General features: G+C 39.2%; 1 protein-coding gene across 1 annotated transcript; it reads left to right on the top strand.

Annotated features, from left to right (window-relative positions):
* The first annotated feature begins 4117 nt into the window (after nucleotides 1–4117).
* Nucleotides 4118–7787, top strand: LOC137275633 (uncharacterized). Its single transcript, XM_067808182.1, has 4 exons — nucleotides 4118–5071; nucleotides 6086–6154; nucleotides 7096–7185; nucleotides 7674–7787. Exons 1-4 carry the CDS (start codon nucleotides 4118–4120, stop codon nucleotides 7785–7787), a joined length of 1227 nt encoding a protein of 408 aa, XP_067664283.1.
* The last annotated feature ends 9500 nt before the right edge of the window (nucleotides 7788–17287 follow it).

Below are 17287 nucleotides of genomic sequence, written 5' to 3'. Positions count from 1 at the left end.
AGATAGGTTCCCACCTCTTCCCCTATGCAAAATATACCACGCAGTACTTTAGGCTGGGAGTCAGTAAGTTAACATTTACAGTCAAATATTTCAGCCAGTTCGTGTCTAAAACAAGTTTTAAATTCACGATAAATAAATAAAAATCATCCACAAAATACTCACCATCGACCCCAACTGCTGGTGATTGTTGGAAAATATAGCCATATATATATAAAGCACACATATTAGTATTTTGTGACAAAGAAAGAGGTAAATGTAAATTTACCTTGAGTATTTGGGGTGTTATATATCCTCTAAGGAGGGTAATAATTTCACAATACTTTAACCCCTTGAGGATGTACAGTAATTCATTGACACCTGCTTGGGCATCCCATTTCCTTCGCGTCAGGTCACATACGATCTAATGATAGCTTTGTAATCAGAGTATAGGATGAAAAGTAGTGTGACAGATTCGTTGAGTGCTGCCTTAGCTGTAAAATCAGCCATTTTACCAGACATTCCAACGTGGCTGGGTAAACAGTTTGCGCCTGTAGCAAGATCATTATATAATTTAATAATTTCAGTTGAAAGTGGAAGTTTACAAGATAACTCTTTTCTGTAACGCAAAGGCACGAAATGGATTCTGAAAGGATGATATATTGTTTATATTTAGGGTGTCTATTAATATATTTAAGGGCTGTTAGTGTGACGTTTGCTTCATCTGTTCTGGACCCAATGAAAGTGACACAAGACACCGCACCATCTGGAAATAGGGATTGGTATATATTACATTACATTTGTATACATTAATTAATGTTCATATTGAAATTCATTAGTTTCTGATTTTTTTTAATGCTGCAAGTGTTGCCACACTAACTGTCAAGGAAGAGAGAAAAGAAAGTGGGAAGGTGATATATTTTTCGGTTCAATGCCGGCATCAGAAATGCCGTCAAAATGACACCAGGTGGCGCGACAGTGCGATCCATAAGTCAAAAACGTGTGTGGCCTCTTGAGCGTTGATAACAGCGTTGCATCGCCTGTACATGGAGTGGGTGAGACGGCTGATGAAGGCCATAAGAACTTGCGCCAAGACTCGGTGATACGCCTGAGAGAGTTCAGCTCCAGTTGTCAGCCTTGGTCGCACATCGTTGAGTCTCCTCTGAATTTCGTCCCACGAGTGTGCTATCGGGTTTAAGCGCAGGGCACTGAAGAGTTCGTATGCCGTGCTGACAGAGAAAGTCTTTAGCTGCTCTTGTAGTATTGGCATGCGCGTCGTGCACGACCAAGGGTCTCAGCGCTTGATCAATATAGCGGGAAGATGTGAACCATTTCCTCTACCAGGAGCACTATTTATAAACCCTATAGGGCCTAGTTTGTGATTGAAAGAAACGGCACCCCACACCATTTTACTCGGACCTCCCCACGAGTCTCATTCCAGGACACAATCATCCGCAAAACGCTCCCCGCGTCGTCGCCACTCTTACGCTGCCATCAACCGTCGAGACGCCATAGCGGCTTTCGTCGGAGAAGACTACGGTTCAGCACTCCCGGTGACGCCAGTTTCGGTGATGCTTGGCCCACTGGAGATAAGCACGACGATGTCGAACAGTGAAGATCGGACCCGGAAAGGCCTGCGATACCTGGCGTTTCTCTGCCTCAAACGGCTCCGCACTGTGTCGGCGCTAATTGGTCTCTGGTGATTGCCAATGGTTGCACAAAAAAGCAATTCCAAGGCATAGTTTTCTAAGTTTCTAAGTGACTGCATCTTATTGGAGACTGGAGACTAGGCGCACGTATTGAACACCTGTAAATATAGATTCCAACACTTGTAATTCGAATTTAGAGAATATGTCTATAAACGCAACGATATATCTTCAACATTAGTGGCATTACATAGAGCAGACTCTACCCTGCTCTCTACAGTGTATGTTACTCTTGCCCAATGCTGGTTTTTGTTTACTTACCGTATCTTGTAAGCGTTACTATGATTCCTAGATACCTAATTGTGTATAATTTAACACGTAAGTTAGAATTTCAATATTTAATAATTCAAACTCGTTCCCGTAAGTATCCGTCAAACGGCAGATTGATCTCCCTCTCTTAAATCCCAAGACAATGTTTTCTGTCAGTTTCATGTCAAATGCAAAGTCGTTATTTTGGTGTGCAGCTTTGTTAAACAACGCTTATTCATAGTTATCTGTGTTCCTCCTGATTGCTTGAACGATTCGCGCTTCTTGAGTGTAAAGTGAACTACAACATAATCCATGGCCATTAGCCATCAGCATCGATTTTTCTGTCAACAACTAAAAGGATTGTCACATATACTGTTTATTCAGAATTAGAGACCTCGTGGCCCAGAGAACAACAGATTTTACATCAAAGCTAATTAGCTGATAATTGCATGGAGACTGATAATGACGAAGGCATCTTTTTTAAAAATATGCATAACCCTTTTATAACAGTAAAACTTGTTATTTAGAAGAAATTGGGATTTTTCTTTTGATGGGAAAATGTGATATTTACTTGGTATAAATTTTTGTCTAAACGATCTATCAAATTAACATATTAACGATAAAAGATATTTATCTTCTATGAGATTCAAGTTACATTTCTGGCATACAAGCTGGTTAAGTGGTATAACTGTCTTATAAAAACGTTGCTTTCGGACATTTTAATTGTGCTAAAATTCTCATGAGATCTTTACATAAGAAATACTGATAATATACAATTCAGGCTCTAAAAGTGACTTCAGTGATCTGTAATATGAGAAAACTCTGAGTTGGATAGTTTTTGTTGCCAGTGCTGAATATTTATATGTATGCGTCTTCTTTTGAAATTAAAAATGAAATGCTCTATATTACCACAATCCCGAGTAAAAAGCAACATTCGAAACACAATTTGTAACACCATTATCATCATATCGTTTCAATATGTTGTTACAAGGATATCTTTTTCCCGTCATGCAAAATACTCTGCGCCAAATATTTATGCATCTTACATAATATTTAATACATAAATTATATTTGCCAACTTTGTCAAATATTTTAAATAATACAGACAAGGAAATCTAGACAGCCTGAGGTTATTGTAATAATAATCTCAATGTGCATACACAGAAATACAAAACCGTCAGGGGCGCGAATGGGTCACCTCTCTGGTGATCCTTTGTTGTAAGCGCCATTGTCCTAACGATAAACGTTTAGATCAGAGCAAATGTCATAAAACTACTTTGTGGCTTTTGATGAATTGGGATTTATCCATGACTTAAAATCACTAGCTTTCACTTTACCGAACTGAAGGTTCGGTGAATAGTGATAACAAGTACAAGTTGGGGTATGACAGTGAGAATGGATTTCAGAAGTGCCCGATCGACAGAGGATATTTAATCTCCCTATGACTCATGTTTGGATTTCTGAACCACAATGGCTAGAACGTAGATATGGCGTTTTAGAGTTTAGTTACCTTCAGACAATAAACACGTTTTTATCTTGTTGTGTACATAAATCAAACACGATTACAGCTTCCTCCATTACCACGACCTGGTGGCAAACACGTTCAGGGTCCAATTTGTTCGGGGGTGCGTCGATTACACTGACAAGCAAAGACTAATGGAAACATTCCACAGAATGGATGTTTTTAATTGTTGAAAGGCTTTGTGATAGCCCTTCAAAAACTGTGCACAGGGCGTGTGCATCATCAGTACCATCAAAATTACTGATCTGTGAAGACGTCAACGGAAGAAGCAAATATGATGAAATGTCAATATACAGCGCCTTTGTTTCTGAATAATACCATTTCTGTGTCACCATTGGTCATTGTACATACAGATCTCACTCTCTTAACACTTTGAGTGAAGAACCTATGCCGAAAGAAGGGAAACAGTCGTGTTGTCTTCTCACAACGACGTATACACAATAACAGGTAGGTGCCCGAACAAGGTCATTTGTCCATTGAGACACGCACCTATGTTGGATAGGACCAGAGTATTAGCAACCAAAACAAGCAAAGAAGAAAAGCGACATATAGATGACTGAAATGGAGATGAATTCATTGATTTGAAACAGAGGACAATACATTTCTACACAGTATACATTTGATCTTGTGGTGATTCCCTTATAATCACATTTTTACCTGGAACATGTTTATACGAATTGAGCCAAGTAGTGATCCTCAGGACAATACCCATCAAAAGTCCAATTTGACAAGTTCTGTCTTTCAGTATATCCGCACTGTGCTCTGCCTAGGGGGGATATACTGTGGAGAAGGTAACGCCACAAGAAGATGGAAGAAGAAAGCTGCCGTACTCGTTTTCCTCACATACCTACTGCATGTCCCATTGTATTCCATGGAAATATACGATCGCTTTACAGAATCAAAACATACAACAAGACTCATTGGTTGTCTGGTGATATGCACAGCGGTTATCTACCTTAGTTTTGTTTCTTTGGTTGACATGCCAAAAGATCTGACAGAACTAGAACAGATATTCAATCTGTATATGGAAAAGTACAAATCGACTTTTGTTTCCTCCCACAGATTACGATTGCTGAGGATAATTCTTTCGTTCACGTTGCTTAATTGTGTGGTGTCTGGTCCAGTTCTTACATCATTTTTTCGAGACAATCGGGCTATTCTGTGTGACGTCTATCCTTCGTGTCATCTTCCTGGCTACTGGAAACACTTTGGATTCGCTTTAAATGGTCTCTTTAGTCTCACATCACAAATACAATGGCAAGGGCGCCTTCTCGTTTGCTTGATTTTTACCGCCTTTTTGTTGCACGAATTCAAGTCTCTTGCTCAGAAATTCAAGGATCTGTCCATGTCCGGCGCCACGAATGTGGAAAATGAACTTGAAGCTCTGGTTGATCATCACGAATGCTTGGTGGATGTGTTGAATGAGACGAATAACTGCATGCGTCACTACAACTTTGTTGTCATATTCTTATGCATACCTGTAAACTGTGTGTTTCTGTATGGTGCAATTTCCAACCCGATGACAGAATCTGAGCTGATATACCTGTTCCTTGGAATAACAATTGTGCTTGGTGTTGTCATTGGAAAAGTGTTCTTTGAAGCGTTGGTGAGTTCAAAGGTAATGTTAGACTATAATCAATTATATCCAAAACAAAAGTAACTGTTCATATTCTTCTTTGTCACACACAGTTGTTCAAACCTTCACTTTTGTTTTGAAGATGAAATGTACAGTGGTGTTCAATTCTAAGAAGTACTTTCAAAGATTTGCATACAAATTATGAGTATCTATTTTTATCCATCTTTATGCTGTGTTGTTATCATTGCCATAATATACATTGGGGAGACATTATCGTGCATCACGTTTGGGTCAGTCCCATGTGTCCATGGATATTTACGAATGATATGTGTTCCATTCATGATTGAGTATGTATGAAATCCGTTCCGATCATGATTAGAACAGGTCCAACAATTTATGCCTGTCTGAAGCGAAGACGGCAACGTCATACGTCAGTATCCAGGGTACGTACATAGAGGCCTATGCTGAGTCCAGTGAATGTCCTGTAAAGACTCTCATGTTTACAGACTGCGCGATATTCCAGTTATACGAATTTTAGTTCACCACATTAGTTCACCACATTAGTTCACCAGAAAGTGGACTGCTGCTCAAAGGCTTCAATAATCCATTTTTGTCTTGAATGATTTGAGTGAAGTGGCTTTTCACTTCTATATTTAGTATATTGAGTTTTGTCTATTTTTATGATAGTGAGTGAGTGAGTGAGTTTGGTTTTACGCCGCTTTCAGCAATATTCCAGCGATATCACGGCGGGGGACACCAGAAAATGGGCCTCACACATTGTACCCATGTGAGGAATCGAACCCGGATCCTCGGCGTGACGAGCGAATATTTTTATGATAAATGTAAATATAATTTAAATCAAAAACAATAACAGTGTGAAATCATTATGTTTTAATTGATTATGACCATGCTAAGGTTGTTTGTCTCTACATTGTCACTATACTGAAACAGCAGCTGACCCAGAGGTGAACTGACGTAATACTGTGTCCATGATTGACATCTGCAATGTAACGATATAACAAAATCTCTCCCAGTGATTCACTTCTACTTTTTCAGGCTCATGAACCACTGAGATACATATGGAAAATGAGGAAGGGGATTGTTTCTGACAGAGGACGGCAAACTGTAAGAATAGAATTAAACATTGTTTTTGGTTACACCCTTCTGTGTTACTCAGTGTTAAATGGTAGCTAGTATGGTGATCAGCCTTCAGTTTGCTGGGGATTTACATCCCCTTTTTATAGTGTATATTTGTTTATAGTGATATATGGTTATGATAGCGTACTAGTTATATATTAAGAGCTGTGATACTCTAGTAGTTACACTGTCCTTCAATGATAGTCTTTTTAATGTTCTACATTTATCGGTTTTCATATATTGGTAAATTGATGTCGTCACGATATGGTTGATATATTGTCGACGTGTTGTTAAATATTAACTCACTCACTATTCAGTGTTATATTAATAACTGGGTATACATGCGATCATTTCCGGGGTCGCTACTTTATTGGCAAGATTCCTTCCGATTATGTTTCTGCGGTTATTACGTTGTTATATGAGTGAGTGAGTGAGTGAGTTTAGTTTTACGCCGCACTCAGCAATATTACAGCCATATGGGGACGGTCTGTAAATAATGGAGTCTGGACCAGACAATCCAGTGATCATCGATCTACGCATTGGGAACCGATGACATGTGTCAACCAAGTCAGCAAGCCTGACCACACGATCCCGTTAGTCGCCTCTTACGACAAGCATAGTCGCCTTTTATGGCAAGCATGGGTTGCTGAAGGCCTATTCTACCCCGGGACTTTCACGGGTGCGTTGTTATATGAATCACCAAACTCTCAGTCGCGTTTTTATCCAATGTACCATATCTCATTTCTGTAAAGATATGCATTCCACTACTTTTCAGCTGGTCTCCTATAAAAACAACAACTATACAGCTATCGCCTTGACATGATTATACAGTGAGAAGTATTTGGATGGCTACATTAGATCATTGCAGAACATTTCTTTGATGCATCAATGGTCAGCATCTTCATTTTAGATATGCTCTCCTTATACAGCTCGATATGTTCGTGGCCAGACTAACTGGGGAAACTATCAGCTACGACGTCTATGGCCTTCTCACAGTCACCATGCCAACACTTCTTGGGGTGAGCATATTTTAGTTTTATAATAAGACGTAGATCATCTTATCACTTTGTGGTTTAATATCAGTATGGTTTAAAGTACAGTTTATAGATGACACTGCATCTAGCAGCCCTTTGGTGTCTTCTGTAGGTAAATGAGTCTTCGCAAAACACTCTGATGCTGGGTATAGTGACATGCAATTAGTCAAACAGAGCCTGACCCTTCCATTAAGTCACCTCTAACGACCAAAATAAGATGCGTTGGCTCATTAAGACTGAGTTCTGCCTTCCAATGAGAGAACGATGCTTGCACAGTAACGTACTGTAGGATGAGGCCAAAATCAGTCCTGTGACCGTGCCTGTAACCACCATCCATTTGATCGCTTCGTACTACCAGCATGTCTCGCTGAGCAGCGGGTCTATTTTGGAGAAGAAATGACTTAATATTATTGTCGCTTGTACTTTGGTTATTGATGTGTTTGATTGAACAGAAAAATACGCGTGTGTTTCAGATCCTAGGGACTGTGACAACGTATATCATAGTGGTTATTCAGTTCAAACCAACTGATGCTCCCCTGTGTAATCCTACTGTGGTGAGGAACGTCACTTGCGGTGGTACACCATGAGCTCCGTGAAGAGAAACCCATGTGCAGGTCAGATCGACAGTTACTCTTCTGTATAATCCAACCTGATGGAGAACGTCACGAACAGTGACACGCATTTGTGCCACGATAATGGAGTTGAAGTGACCCATTTGAGTTCTGTTGTTGACTTGACGTGCTTATTCATTTAAGGAAATAGTTTTATTGATCCATTACTTTTTATCACATGAAGAATCTGTCTGTCGATTATCCATGTACATCCTATATCCTTTCCTGAATTCATTGGTAATTTTATCAGGTTTGTAAGATATTTGTCAAGACATATCTTACGTAAAATGAATAAAGGAAATCATTTTCATGCTCATGTCGTATTAAGCAAGAAATTATTTCAGTGACGTAAAAATCAATACCATCGAGTCCATTAATCCCGCGCCTCCGGTAACTCTGCGCACCTGCAATAGCGTACTTGCATATCGAAGGTAAACATCGTCACCTTTACGCTTGAAATCGGGACATTTCTTCAGGGACCGGCTTTTAATCACTAAACGTAAGTAGATAAATGCAAATAGTCACTGTTTGGCAGTTTTGTGAAATTCGTTTTCTTCAACCTTTTTCTTCACGATTCATATTTGGATTTAATATGAAACACTAATTAATAATGATATTAATGTTTAATATACAACATTGTAAAAAAGAGTCTGTCACTAATGCTGCGGATCTTGATGTTATGGGCATCAGTTGCTGCGTGAAATTACCGGACAGCAAGCGATGTCGTCAGAACGCCGGAAGGGTCTGCTCTATGGCACAATGCAACGTTAGAATCCTAGTGTATATTTCTAGGCAAGTACGATGCATGCCAGCATATTTAGTCACGTAGTCCACACACAAGCACGCACGCAAGCAAATAAAATAAAACAAGAGACCTTCGATGGGCTTAGGTGTGGTGAATTACCGCATGACATTGTATGTGTACATTGATGTTTCGTCCCTGTTTCCCAGTGCCACATAAACCATGCAGAGGTTGGGAGATGATCTTTGACGTCACAATCACACATCTTGAAAAGCCGATAACAATGTACAAGGAATGTCACAACTAATGCATGAAATGAATTAGGCAGAAACGTAATGCTGAAAGTAGTAATCTGCACACAGGTCATACCATGCATTACTTCACACGATCGTGTGTTTCTGATGTTGAAAGAACGGTGAAGATTTTACTCAAAACACCACGTGAGAGTCTGTACAGCAAGAGTTCGTTTGTTTGAAGTCTTCATCTGAAAAGGGAAACCGGAGGAGAAGAAGCAGGAGGTAGAACATGTTGGTTGCCATATTTTTCAGTGTTATTTGTTTTGTTTGTTTGTTACCGGTATGTAAATAATGGAGTCTAGACCAGATAGTTCAGTGATCAACAGCAAGAGTGTCGATCTATGAAACAGAGATAGATGGCATATGTCAACCAATCAGGAGTTGATGAAAACCAAGCCAAAGCCATATCTTCACTGGATCTACACGCTAGTGAAAAGTCCTCATTGTGGTATGTCATTGATGCATCACACATAGAAAGCCCAATGTATTAAATGTTCGCCATTGTTTCTTTGTTTCTTTCAATATACTTCATTGGATGGCTTCCAGGGACCCCAACCCACGACATGCATCCATTTGCTGCACAAACTATCCTTCCTAATTGCTCTAGTATGAACATATGTACAAGTCAGTGACTAATTTATCAAGTGTTAACGTTCTGACAATCAGGAACTGGGGATAATACATTGAGAAAAGATGGAAACTGTTTTAGGACATTTGTGAAACAATGATATCGTTGTTTCAATAGACCCTTCACGACGTTTGCGTTCAATCAACCACTGTTCCATGAGGTGTGTGTTCGCTGGCATCGTTTAAGTAATCATGTTATAGACACTACTTCAGCTCTGTCGATGATACACAGCCACTGGATAAGTTGAACACCGACCTGGCAATTACTGGCGTGTATGAATGCCGCCTACTGTAAACGAAGGGCTCCCACGTTCTTCGCGAATCTACACCGACCACGCGAGTCTTATGACCAAGGCGTGTGCACCTACGCGCGGAATATATATTTCATCGTTGTACACTGCACGTGCATGAGCCGGTTTGCTCATTGTCATGCATCGACTACTCGTAGGCGCCTTCTCTGCGCCGGTTCAGCTTATCCTTGTTTGCCAGTGGTGATGTTCTTTTACTGGTGTTTTTAACAGTCACACGATTGGTAGCTAGGACATACCCGAACTACTCAAATATACTTCGAAGCTAATGGAAGTGATCATGTTTTCCATTTACATAGACTCTTATGGCAAATAGGGAAATACATGTTTTTTATGATATCCATAGGAAACACCGAATGCCCCAGAAAATTCATGTCAATTGATAAAGGCAATTCAGTGATTTCACACATTCCGCTATGGAAGCATAAGATATATACACGGAGGTATGATATACTGGAAGAGGTTTGCAACGTTTGAACGACTGTGTGAGTGAGTGCATTGTGATTTTAAGTTTCATCGGCAGTGTTTCATCCATATCATGGCGAAAATATAGATTTATTATTGATTCATAAAGTTAAAAGATAAAACCCTGTTAACAAAGGAAACTACAAACAACTATAATACAAATAGGTTAAAATTGTAAATTTAATTCAGTATAGCTCTTTTTTTCACCACATCCAGAAAAAATTAGTAGTACAGTATCACATCTGCATGATGTTGTTTGTAACCAAATCGAGTCTCGTCCAGACAATCCAGTGATTGTCCAAATGCGATAATGTTTATGAATCACTATGAAATAGTGATGACACCAGGTGAAAGGTGAGTCTAGTCAATATTCCACCTGAAATAATAATGCAAGTAAATGTTTCATGCATCTACCTTTTCACTCGATTCATACCCATAGCCAACGGTAGAGTAAGGTAGAAAACACATTAACAAACGTTTACTTAAACATTGGGAAAAAACAACATGTTCTACTAAACGACTGCTAAATAAATCAATGCCACAAAAACAGTCGCCGGTTACGAAATCGTTCTAGTTCCAGCATTCATGATAAATGAAACAAGCAGTGACTGTATCGGGAATAATGTCTGTTTGAAATGATTAGGTTGTACCCTACCACGTCAATGATGTGACAAATTGATCTGTACCACTACATTACAAATTCCCAGATCACAAACAGATGCAAATGTAGCAAATGTTTAATTATTGCACCTACCTTTCTACTTAATTCCTGCTCATTGGCACTACACTGTATAACATATCCCTTCTCAATTAGTCTGTTTTGATCACGAATTCCATAAGGTGACACTACAACGTCACCACACCATCTACAAATTCACATCGGGCGGGACGGATGCATAATTCGCAATAGCTGACTGACTGACTCAACGGACTCAATTTATATTTTATCGACCCTGAAGTGGTAGACAAACTGTGCATTTGCAGATCTTGCAGTGACTATCATTACATGGTATTGTCACCTGGGACATATTTCTACCATTTGACCCAAGTGATGCTTCTCTGGGCAACACTAATCAGAACACCAAACTGACAGCCTCTCTCTTCCAGTATTTCCGAACAGTTCTCTGCTTTGAAGTAATGTATTGTGGAGAAGGTAATTCTACAAAAAGATGGGAAAAGGAGGTTGCCCTTCTTATTTCCCTAATATACTTGATCCACTGTATTCCCTGGCAATGTACAATTGCTTCACAGGGCGAGAATCATTATTGCTTCATAGAATCGGGACGCAGAGCGAGAATCATGATTGCTTCACAGAATCGGGACGCACAGCAAGAATTATTATTGCTTCACAGAATCGGGACGCAGAGCGAGAATTATTATTGCTTCACAGAATCGGGACGCAGAGCGAGAATTATTATTGCTTCACAGAATCGGGACGCACAGCAAGAATTATTATTGCTTCACAGAATCGGGACGCAGAGCGAGAATCATTAGCTTTCTAGTTATACGCCCTCCACATGCTTGTCTGTTTAGTCGAAATGATCTGACGGAGCTCGGACAGGTGTTCAACATATGCAGTGTACATGCATATGGAAAGTATGACTTAATTTTTGTTTACTCAAACAGATTAAGATATCTAAAGATACTGATTTTATTCACGGTGGTAAACTGTGGTGTTAGGTCCAGTTCAGACACAATCAGGTCATTTTATGTTACGAGTATCATTCGTGACATCTCACTGACACCAGGACATACTTTGGCGTCCCTTTAAATGTTCTTTATAAAATTTAACTGGCATGGGCACTTTCTCGTTAGCATCACCAACGTTTTGTTGCACGAATCCCAGACACTTGGTAAAACAGTCTACAATTGGTATCCTAGAAGTTAGGTATGTGAAGAATGAGGACTAATTTACACAACTTTTCTATTCCATATAGGTGACGTGTCGACATAGATTCTAATGTCGTCACTTGCTTAACAACGATATTAGAATCCATGTCGAAATGTCGCCTGAACAGAATGAACCAGCTGTATATCCAGAAAAAATAGTCCTCATGCTTGCTTAAAGTTCAAAGATTGGCCTACGTCCAGTGAAATGTGTTGTATTGTAGACTTTACAGTCATAGACATATTTCCACATTCCCGTGCTTCTGAACCTTATATATTAACTATAAATGAATCAGACAAACGACACAGAGAGTTAATGGACAAACTGTTAATCGGCTTCAAATAGTGCACCGCTTCCATGTCCTTTCCTTTGTGACTTCCGGTGTTCAGAAGCCATATGGTTCATGATATTCCAAGGTACAGATGTCTGTGTTAAGATATACATTTCGTTATACTGTTACGTTTTGATTTCCAAGCTGAGACAATATGTCAACTGGAAATCAGAGCGTAAAAATTAGGAAATAATTATGTATTTATGTAATTATGTATTTGAAATACACCACATTTACAAATCAATACTAACCACTGTAAAGGAAAACACTAACCACTGTAAAGGAATTACAACGGTAAAGTGACGGGTCAAATACAATGGTAGTGCAAATACAATAGCAATAATTAAAACAGTAATGACTAGTATAATATTACAACTGGCTAACGTTAGGTCGAGGAGGAGAATCCAGTAGAAGAAAAGTGTTCATCACACAAGTGGCGTTCTTGTAATATGACGTGAAAGGCTTTGCTTAAGGGTTAACATCCCAGATATACGTAAGAAAATATTCGAGGTATTACTAAAACTCTCTAAGCCAGACTAAACTGAAATATTCCGCTAAAAGCTGAAATGTTCCAGATTTCCATGGTGTTGCTCGGTGACATCCATGTCATCATATCAACACTGGCCATCGTGTCTCGTTTCTGACACGTCACAAGCTAAAGCCATGTGATTTTGATTCACTCTCAAATATACAAAGCTTGTATGATAATATACATATTCTCTGTATTCTATATGTCAGTGCCACTGGTGATCCATTGCCTGTTTCTAGATGGCATTGTTTCAGAATTGTCAATAATAATATCGTTTCATGATTACATACTAGTTATACCTCCTCTGTGATATTTTTGTTGTTCATCTTCAACAGGTTTTTAATTTCTAAGTTTTAATATTGATGTTTACTATGATCATTGATTGGTCTCGTCGCGGCATGCCGATGTGACGATAAATATTAACTCATTTATTCAGTGCTGCTAATGCATCTCTTTATGTAAGACTATGAACGGCGAAATTATCTCGTACAGGTTCGTCAAAGTGTATATCATTCATTGAACACATTACTGTTAAGTTATTCATGTAACGCACTTATGCTGATTGTCCCCACAGACGCAAAAGCACCGATGTTCGTGACAGAAAATGATGAATTTAGAAATGAAGCTGTGAATGAGGATCTATTTGGGCGGCTGATATACAAGAAATACACTACAGACATGCTGACACGATAATATGCTATTTTGCTTTAATTTCATTCACATTCACAGTCAAATCAGCCAGCTGTTTTTCAGTTTGATTTTCAAAGGGCACATGGCGGAGTAAGGGAAACAATCCTTTCTAAAATGATCATAATATACCACCACAAATAAAACAACCAGACATGCATATTTTTGTAACAAGCACTATACATCTCCGTTTCATCTTGAGTATAATCAGTTTTAGCAGTTTAGAGTGTTAGCATCCGAACTACCATGTTATATAAATTACCGAAACATTTACAACTTGGTGTACTTGTCTTTTTCAAAGAATGCATTGTCCATTGCGAGAAGATGCTTTACGATATTTGTGACCCGTACACTGAATACTTCACTTTATGAAATTTTGTGTGATACGGGGGATCCAGTGAAAATAAGCTTTTAAAGGGTCGTCATTCTATGCTTACTTTTACTCCAAGTGTAGAGATAGCATCAAAATCAGGTAATATGATACACCCAGCATTATCGCCAATACTGAATATCTTGACCATGCTGAACACCATTGCTTGTCTACACCCATTAGACAATGTGATCAATTCTCTAGCAGTTTGTCTATGAACATGTGGGCACTTTCAACAGTGGACTGAACCCAGTAAGTTCTAGTAACCTGATACCTCCTGTAGCTAGTTCCACATCAACAAGAGTTTTTGGAGGGTGGTAGGTGTCATACTAATTATTGAATAACACGTTTACTGCTGCTGAGAGATCCTGAAAGATAGGGACTTTTCTTGCATTTGGCCTAGGACTACTTTACATCAAACATTTGGCACAAGCTATATGTAACTATACCATGAAGGATATACATTCAGATAGGTCCACATATTTTGAAGTGAAAAATGACTATATATATACGTGAAATATCTGCCAGTACTCGATAATTCTACCAATGCGGAAAAATGAAAACATTTACAATCATTAAATAATAATACTCTTGATATTACACACATCAAGGACATACATGATAAACACAGCTCGCTAGTGCATACGATTAAAGATGCTAAGTCTGGTATGACTGTACATACCAACAGCAAATTTATCTTCAGCGAACTCATCAATCCAAAAAACATGTTGTTTTAAGCCGCATTCAGCAATATTCCACCTGTGTGATTGCGGTATGTAAATAATCGAGTCTTAGTCAGAGAATCCAGTCAGTGAGCCACCCGATCCCCTTGATCGCCTCTTACCACAATCTAAACAGGATCTTCACAGTTCTCAAGGCTAAATTAAACCAAATCCCAAACTTGCATGATTTCGTCTTTAAAATACTTACAGTGACTATAGGTCTCTACTTCACACAGGGTGAGGGGGGTATATGCGTTCTGTCGATTCAGACCGTGTATCCTTAGATATCGTCCTCTGGTCTGACATGAATAACATATGGTTTCGGTGTTTCCAAGAGACAAAGGACCCTCATACAATGCACACAGAGAAGATGCAGTGTTTGGAAACACACTTGGGTCGTCCGCAAGAACACGCATCTGTACGTCATGAAGATGCTCTCCTGAAAACAAATGAATATGAATGGTGAATGAGTAAGTGATCATGTTTCTACTCGCTCTAAGCAATATTCCAACAACATCACGGCTGATAACATCAGAAATTGGCTTCACACATTGTACGCAAGCGAACGCTTTAACCACTAGGCTACCCCACCACCATTGCGGATGAGTGGGAGACTTGGGCTGCGCACTCTGCTGTAATTTACTTATATCACATCGGGTTAAACTGATTTCGCAAGAAAGGCAAAAGAACTGTATCTTTAGAAGTACACGAAGATTCATCTATCCATACTGAAGAAACCGATTAACTATACGAGTCAATTCGTCCGAGATATTTACCTGAACGTTTCACTGATTATTTCGTTTTCCAGTGCAAACGTGAGTCTTTGGGTACAAGAGCTACCCCAAAACCTGAAATGTGTGGTTCTCTCCGTGTATACAAACATCAGCACAGTGTTAACTTTTTTGGTTTTTGTTTTTATTTTGTTTGTTGATTAACGTGGCAGTTGTCCAGCTCAGCGCTCGAAACAGCCCGGAACTGGTTGTTATTGTGTCGGGTCGGCAGTTTCAAATATTTGCAGGCCCCTGTGGCATTCAATAAATTACCTGTCTTTACTTAACTGGAATGTTTTCTCTTAATTGTTTTCTATATTTTTCTTTACTAACGTTCGGGAATTATTCACGATCTATCATGTTACAATAACTTTATTTTTCACGTAGAAAAGAGTGTCAAGAGTGTGGTATATTTTGTTTTTATATGTTTGAATTTAAAGAAATGGTCCTGCAGATTTCATTCAGGGGCTATAGGTTTTGAAGCCGGCAGGCTCCGGTGGCCGTGTGGCCAATTAAAGTATTGTAAACGCTGGTCCAGCTATACGGCAGTGTTTTGTTTTTGCATTTACAGATTGCATTGTTGCCAAACTGAGGTAAAGAAAGTCAGGATTTCGGATGTGACGGGCATTTACAGTTACGATATCCTTGCACAAAGAGCAGGACATAAAAATATATTCTTTCACTTAGTGTCATGTAAGTGAGTCAGAATGGTCCATTCCATTGACAACTGAAAAGACTGTTGCGCCGATAACACATCGATACTGTAGTGAGTGGGTGAATTTAGTTTTACGTCGCTTTTCGTAATATTCTAGCAACAACAACACCCTCGGAAAAGGTGCAGAGCACATGTTAATTATGCATTGTCTTTTCTTAAAAACGACTCCAATCGAACTAACTGGTCAAACAGTACCACGATTTTTACGAAGCCCACTCTGAATATATGTTATCAAATTGTGCAATACAATGGTTTAGCACACATTTGCTGGTCCTAAATTTACCTGCCTCTCGATATGGATGATGAGCATGCTTACTGTTCCTGTCTTTTTGGATTTTTGGGGGGAAATCCTAATTTCCTTTACGTTTACTGATGATGGTCTGGAGAGTTTACGTGTGCTTTTCGGCATGTGCTTACAGAGGCCCGCCAGTTCATTTATTGTTTGATCGTGAGAAATGGCAATCTGGAGATAGCGTTAGGGCCGAAGAATTACATTTGTATGAAAATTATATTTGAAGAAATGAAAGATTTCAATACAGCTTATCACAGTTTATGAAACAAAATCACACGTTGTTCTGTCTTCTAACGTGGTAGTGATTGGAAGTGGCCACAGTGGTGTCAAACAGACGCTTGAAGTTCCATTGATTGAGAGAATGAGAGAAGGTATTACTGTTTACTGGAGTACTTTTATGACAATTTGCCGCATGATAATGAATAATGAAGACTGTCCTTTGACTTTTGGTTCGGTTGGGTTGTTGTTTAACGCAGCATTCAGCAATATTCCAGGTAAATGAGTCTGCAAATAAGCCTTGAACAGGCAACCCAGTGATCATCAACATGACCAGCAATATGACCCAACGCAGTTCTACACGAGCCTGACCATCCGATCCAGTTAGTTGCCTCTTAAGACAAACATTGGTTGTTAACGTTGAAGTCCAATTCACGGTCTTTTCGACATGTTGGCGATTAAAATTGACAATTGTGATATAATGTCGAACAAATATGGGCGTTAAGCTTTCCTTGAAT

This window comes from Haliotis asinina, chromosome 1 (assembly GCF_037392515.1).
Source record: "Haliotis asinina isolate JCU_RB_2024 chromosome 1, JCU_Hal_asi_v2, whole genome shotgun sequence".
Lineage (NCBI taxonomy): Eukaryota > Metazoa > Mollusca > Gastropoda > Lepetellida > Haliotidae > Haliotis > Haliotis asinina.
Note: the sequence above shows the minus strand (reverse complement) of the source record. Positions and strands in the feature narration are given on the sequence as shown.

What these genes read in the sequence shown, in the direction of transcription:
- LOC137275633 (XM_067808182.1), top strand. Translation starts at nt 4,118, where the DNA reads ATGTTTATACGAATTGAGCCAAGTAGTGATCCTCAGGACAATACCCAT. An exon ending in AAGCGTTGGTGAGTTCAAAG is followed by an intron (nt 5,072 to 6,085) that starts GTAATGTTAGAC and finishes CTACTTTTTCAG; the next exon opens with GCTCATGAACCACTGAGATA. An exon ending in CCATGCCAACACTTCTTGGG is followed by an intron (nt 7,186 to 7,673) that starts GTGAGCATATTT and finishes CGTGTGTTTCAG; the next exon opens with ATCCTAGGGACTGTGACAAC.